The 6186-nt window shown below is 38.7% G+C and overlaps 2 protein-coding genes across 3 annotated transcripts; one reads left to right on the top strand and one right to left on the bottom strand.

Annotated features, from left to right (window-relative positions):
• Positions 1–9: 9 nt before the first annotated feature.
• LOC110987723 (testis-expressed protein 52-like) lies at positions 10–2646 on the bottom strand. 2 transcript variants are annotated; one of them, XM_022250717.2, is made up of 2 exons: positions 2287–2646; positions 10–2039 (listed from the first exon to the last, which is right to left on the bottom strand). In XM_022250717.2, exon 2 carries the CDS (start codon positions 2017–2019, stop codon positions 1159–1161), a length of 861 nt encoding a protein of 286 aa, XP_022106409.1. In that variant the 5' UTR covers positions 2020–2039; positions 2287–2646; the 3' UTR covers positions 10–1158. The 2 variants fall into 2 exon arrangements, with proteins under 2 accessions (XP_022106409.1, XP_022106410.1); XM_022250718.2 differs by having other exon boundaries at positions 2152–2288.
• Positions 2647–2876: 230 nt separating this feature from the next.
• On the top strand, positions 2877–5914 carry LOC110987720 (uncharacterized). The gene is made up of 2 exons (XM_022250714.2): positions 2877–3199; positions 3485–5914. Exon 2 carries the CDS (start codon positions 3493–3495, stop codon positions 5575–5577), a length of 2085 nt encoding a protein of 694 aa, XP_022106406.2. The 5' UTR covers positions 2877–3199; positions 3485–3492; the 3' UTR covers positions 5578–5914.
• The last annotated feature ends 272 nt before the right edge of the window (positions 5915–6186 follow it).

Genomic DNA, 6186 nt, shown 5'->3' with positions numbered 1-6186 from the left:
CAATCTTCCTGAGTGTCTCAGAACAAGCTATTTATTTCAAAGTGGAGTTAAAAACATTTTTTCTAAAACCAAAACAATCATTCTAAGCATGATCTGAACTTGTTCTAAGAGTGAAAAGAATACAACAAAAGCAATGGTACTCATTCTTCATTCATCAATGTGCACGAGTTACGAGTTGTGAAAGTGAAATAAATAAAGTAATTGCAAAATACATGTTGCACAGGGCACTATAACTGAAGTAGTAATAACAAATGTCCATGCAATGTAAAACTTACACAACAAAGGTTGAATTTTGCTTATTTTCATCTCCATATTTAAACTAGCCAATTGTCTCCACACAGAATAGTGCTTAAAATATTCTATATTTATGATTTCTTGAATTTTTCAAACACAAAGCCAAAGAAGCAAAAAGTAAACTTGGAAAAGACTTCACATTTCCATTTTTAACCCTCAAATGTGTAATTTTTCTCTTTCTTAGACACAATAAATCATCTGATAAAATATAACAGTAAACAAGCACAAAATCTGTCAGTAAATTGTTAAAATAAAACTAATTTTAGTAATCTATTGAGGGAAACACTGGTGTACTTAAATGAAATACATTCAGACAAATTAACCTATGCCAAGTCACTTTGCAGTCCTTTATGAATCATCAAAATAACTACATGTATGACAAAATCCATCACAAACACTTTTCTTGGCTTTTATATACTTGCTAAATGCACACTATCAGGGAATTCACTGATAATTCAATAGAATTTTTAGTTCTTCATAATTTGAATGGGCCTACAAATGATGAAGTTCAGGCTTCAATTAATTGCAGCTTTGTTAATCTACATTGGTTCAAAATATAATCGTACAAAGATTACAAAAAAGTACACATTCAGAAAAGATTGTTTGAAAATAAATATGATATATAAAGACATTTCTTTTAGCCACACTTGATGGAAAAAGAACTTGATGTTACAAGTGCTAGATTTCTAATATGTTTGTGTGATTTGTCCTTGTGAAATATGCTTTGCTAAAAGTGAGCCACATGTACATGTACAGCATCAAAAACAGCAAATGCAGAAAATTACAAACGTCTGAAATATGCAGGTTAGTTTCAAATGCTATTGATTCAACCCTAGCACCCTCTACAGCTCAGCAGTGGCCCCATTACTGGAACCATATTTCTCCTGGAATTGGACTTTTAGGAGGATGCAGTAGTTTATCTTGTTGATCTGCTTTCATTTTCTCGTAGTCTGGGTGGTTCTCTTTAAACGTCAATTTCCACAGTCTGGTACCAACTGTTCTGTGTGTGCCTAACACACTACGTTGACTGTCCCTCTCCAGCTCAGTCATTTGTCGCAATGACTGTGTGTGAGTGCTCTCTGGTGTTGTTAGTCTCCGATGCTCATATTTCTTGAAACCTTTTGGAGGGACAATGTCACCACGTTCAGTAATAGGTGGCACGCGCATCTCACTGCGCAGTTTCAACTCCTTGAAGTCTTTGAGTTCTCGAACTGAGCGACAGACAGCCAAGTCTCGACGTTTCTGGTCTTTAATCATCGGCACTTCACTCAGAAACTTGACAAATGTGTTGTCACTCATCTCTGAGTGAGGAGGGATCTTGATCGGATACATATCAGCCACCAACTCTGAAATGTTCCTTCCCTGGGAATCCACTCGGTAACCAACTCGGCTACTAAAGTTCCTCCAGACATTGCTGTTGTATTCTGGGTCCCATCGTGGTGGGAAGGGGGCACCCTTGCGACCGCTTTCAATCCACAGACGGAAAGGATCAGTAGGCTTAGGTATCACGCAGTCTGGCACATACGTCCTCATCCTGTGACTGATCTCAATCTTAGAGTTGGATCTTGCTGGATGCTTTTGTGTGAGTTTCTGGACTTGTCTGGGATTAAATGCTGTCCAACTTTGAGGCCTGTCATTATAGAGACGATCGCGCTCCCTCGCCGTCAATGGAGCGGTGTCTTCCTCAAAATATCCTCGCCAGTTGCTTGCCATGGATGTTACCATGTCTCTCCAAGAAATGCAAACTAAGGAATGTGACAACAGAATCAATTTTTGTTAAATATCGATATTTATCAATACCAAATGTCCTTTCTTTTATTATACAGTCCGACAGTGACTAATTCTATACATTCATACCAAATAAATTTCCACACAATCAACAATGGTACTTCAGATGTAATTTTGATAAACAAATTCCAACTTGTTCTCTAGCAGTGCACTGCAGTCTAGGTATATTGCAGAACTAGAAAGCTGCTACAGGCTGTACAATACCTAGTGCTGACGAATACAGATCTCTTCAATTTCAGTTCAAAGTGCCGATCATTTCATTATCGATAGTCACATTTTGCTAGTATTTTTGTTCAATCTGATGTAAACATAACGAACTTTACGTGTAGATATGTACATTATACATGTACATGTACAGTGTGTACATGTAAGTGAACTGTACTCATACGTACGCCCATACGTGGTCACGAACTCGTATCGTTGCTATCAATACACTTAACAAATAACCTTTGGTACACTGTTCCATATAACTTCTAGGGGAGTATTCTTTCCTATTCCGTATTTTGAATGCAAATAATCTTAAATAAATCACCGATTTGAAATATGGCAATATAAAAACGTACCAAAATGACTTTGGCTTATATGAAATTAAATGTTAGGGAATTCCTCCGATGAACAATTCGTTTTCAAATTATCATAAACCACCTACAAGCAAATGGAGTGAGCCATGAATGCTGCTCAGCAACGTAAGCGATCACTGAGCATTTCATTAAATATTCTTACTCCCTTATTGAAACAAATTACGGCTAAGTACTGTAGAATTCTTTTTTAAAAGAATAAAATTACTGTGTTCAATGTGAATAAAGTTTTGAAATATTTTAAACGTGACAAACTGCTCATGTATTCATACAGTCATGTATTCATACACAGTGTTACCACGTGGCGATCATGTCGGGAAAATCAACGCGCGTACGGAGTAAGTTAACTTAAGGTAACAGCACCGAAACAACAAGTGCAACGGAATGGGTTTGCGGTGTTTTGTTGTGCGAAAGCGGTGCTTTTGATCTGAGACAATTACATTTAATCAGGATTTCATCGAAACAACGGTTTGGAATGATGAGGACACAGGAGTAGATGATCGGTGGATATCCTACAGAATTTCAGCCGAGCAGTACATGTACGTTATTCGTCGTGCTCGTTTGCATGGTGATCTCGACATGAATTATTAGAGGTTTATTCATGATGACTTGGAGTTGATTTTTGAGCTTATTACATGTACCCCACGTTTGTTAACATTGCCAGAAATCAGTTTTGATACAAGCTGAGGAAATGTCTGATGTACTATGACCTCAATTAGTTACTAATGTTTTTAGTCGGTACATGTATCTCTGATTTTGCATGAACTCGCAATGAACTGCATTTGTGTATGTTGAAGTAGATGTCCCATTTTTGTGGTTGACAGAATTCAAGATGTCAGAGTTGAGCGCAAAACACAAAGCGTTGAATGTCCTGAGAGTGCTGTCAGCAGGGAGGGGACATCGTCTAGCCCAAACATCACCAAGCCCTGACCTAACCGGTTCCCAAGAGGTTTTGGCAGTGAAGTACCGAGAGTTAGCGACAATACTTGTTACACAACATGTTGAGCATCAAACAGTATCTCGTCTCCACTCTCTTGACCTGGTGTCCAGAAGTGCTGGATGCATTCCACCAAGGAGACAGCATATCCATGACAGCCAAGTCAGGCCGATAAGGAGGAGATACAGAAAACCCACAGTTCCTAAGGATGGCCAAACCCCTAAAGTTGTTGAGCTTAACAGCTCAAATACAGAGAGAAAAGATGCTTCTGAATTACATTTAAACTTAGAGCATCTGTCTACATCATCATCAAATAAGAAAAAAAATGTTTCATTCTGTGATGTTAAGTTAGTGAGAGGCATTGATGATGGTTCATCATCCAGCACAGACATGTCAGATACTGAGTTGATACGGAGAATCCTGCAAAGCCCACGTAAAGTATTAGTGAATAAACATCCAATCCATTCTATGAGAGCAACCTCACATGCAGCGTCTCCAAATAAGCAAACCAGAAAACATAAAAAAAAACTTTGCAAGGTGAAAAACACTCCAAAAGAAACTTCTAACCAGAGCAAAAGAAGTAGCAGTCTAGGGTCACCCACCATGACAATGACTCCAAGAGAAAAAAAAGAGTTTCATCCAACCGATAACAAACTGAGCAGCTCTAACAATCCAGACGTACTGTGTTGGCTGAAGGAGAAGAACAAACTGATCAGGAAGCAGAAACGCATGGAGAGAAAGAAAGAACGACAGGAGAAAGCAGCAGAGCAGAAAGTGATGGAGGAGAAACAAAAGAGACTTGCTGAGTCTGAGGATAAATTCAACCAGTGGATGAAGCACAAGAAAGATGAATCCCAGAGGAGACAACAGATTGAGAAAAAGGTCCGGAAAAATGCTGCAAAGAGGGGAACATCAGAATGGACAGAGGTCAGTGAAGGAAAGACAGACCATTCCCCTGCAAAGCACAGAGGAACAAGATTTGAAAGACAAATCAAGAAACGGACAACAAACTCAAGAAAGGAAATCAAAATACACAAATCTGTCTCCAGTCCTAAGGAAAGTGTCGCTGATAATCAGAGACACTCTGATGAAGAAGCAAGGCACCACGTTGTACAAAATTTGGAAGCAGAGAGGCTCCAGGCAGAAGAGAAGAGGCAGAAGAAAGAGGCAGAGAAACGAAGGAGGCGGCTTTTCAGAGAAGCCCAACATGGAAGCACTAATAATTCAGATTCAAAGTCTGGCACTGATGAAAAATCAAATGACAAGACATCATCAGCTGCGAAGCCCACACCTGACACGAATAGTCAACCATCTGCCTCTACTACTGCTAGCATTCGCAAGACTATGCCCTCTTCGAATCCATTCAAAGGCTTAACGTATGACGAGTGGCTCAAACAGAAACAAGCTGATCAACGTCGGCAAGCCAAAGAAGCTAAGACACAAGAAGGTGGCGATCCTGAACTTGATGACTTCATTCCTCAGCTTGCCCGGCGACGCATTGAACAAATCAAAGCCCGGGCTACCCGTGTTGATTCTGGTCTTCGAAGATCACAGAATTCTTCAGATGCTGACGAAACAGACAAGTCAAGGACACCGAATGGGGTGCGACCTTACACATGGACACCAACTTCCTCTACCCCCAGTGATAAACACCACAAAATCTCAAGAGCAAGTCCTCCAAAGAACAGGAAATCTACAAGAACAACTAAGTCATCTACAGCCATGCCAGATGTCATCAGCTTTGAACGACCGGAACCACAAGGCTGTGAGAGAACAGAAGAGATTACATGCCAAAGTCCCAAACCTGAACAATCAAAAGATGCAAACCTGAACAAAGAGCCAATTCTTAACAAATTCAAGGACCTTGCAGTCAATGAGAACAATCAAAGTAGAAATGAACAACTGATGAGTAATATGCAGGCTTCAAAAGAAGACACAATTTTTATGACTGAGCCCCAAACATTCAAGGAAGTGACTTAACAGAAAACTTTTAAATCTGCTTGTACAGATCTCAGAATTATTTTAACCATTTACTAAAATTATCAATGTTTGTAGCTGTGATCACACATCAGTTAAAGGCAGAATTTTCCTCAAAAAGACTTATTAAAGTGATGTAAAGCTGGACAAAGACTGTCCACTTTTGTAAAAAAAGGCTTTTTTCATGTCTGTGAAATCTAAACTCTAAAAGTACCAAAGAAGCATGAAGTGCAAATGAATGTAGACTTCTGTGAATTGTAAGAAGTATAGTGAAAAAATCACTTAATTTTATGGAAGTGAGCTACATGTACATAAAATATTGCAAAATGCTGATCTTTCAGATGTGAGCTTTTTTTTAGCAGAAACATATTCCATTTCCTTGGTAAAAAGCTACCCCTGCAGCACAATTTTTGGTAAATGTGTGTTAAGCGCAATCTTGAACCTTGCATAAATTTATTGTACTGGATTCTGAGTTGGTTTTCCTTTGAATAACATTTATTCATAGGATAATCGACTCAGAAGGGAATACAATAAATATACACAAGTTTAAGCTTAACATACTCAGGTAGATAAATTTGCATTATAATCACAAGTAGTTTGTGGTTCAACAGA

This window comes from Acanthaster planci, linkage group LG20, assembly GCF_054643075.1.
Source record: "Acanthaster planci isolate LZ-2023a linkage group LG20, COTS_SCS, whole genome shotgun sequence".
NCBI classification, from domain to species: domain Eukaryota; kingdom Metazoa; phylum Echinodermata; class Asteroidea; order Valvatida; family Acanthasteridae; genus Acanthaster; species Acanthaster planci.
The sequence above is the reverse complement of the archived record's forward strand: the minus strand, read 5'-3'. Positions and strand labels throughout refer to the sequence as shown.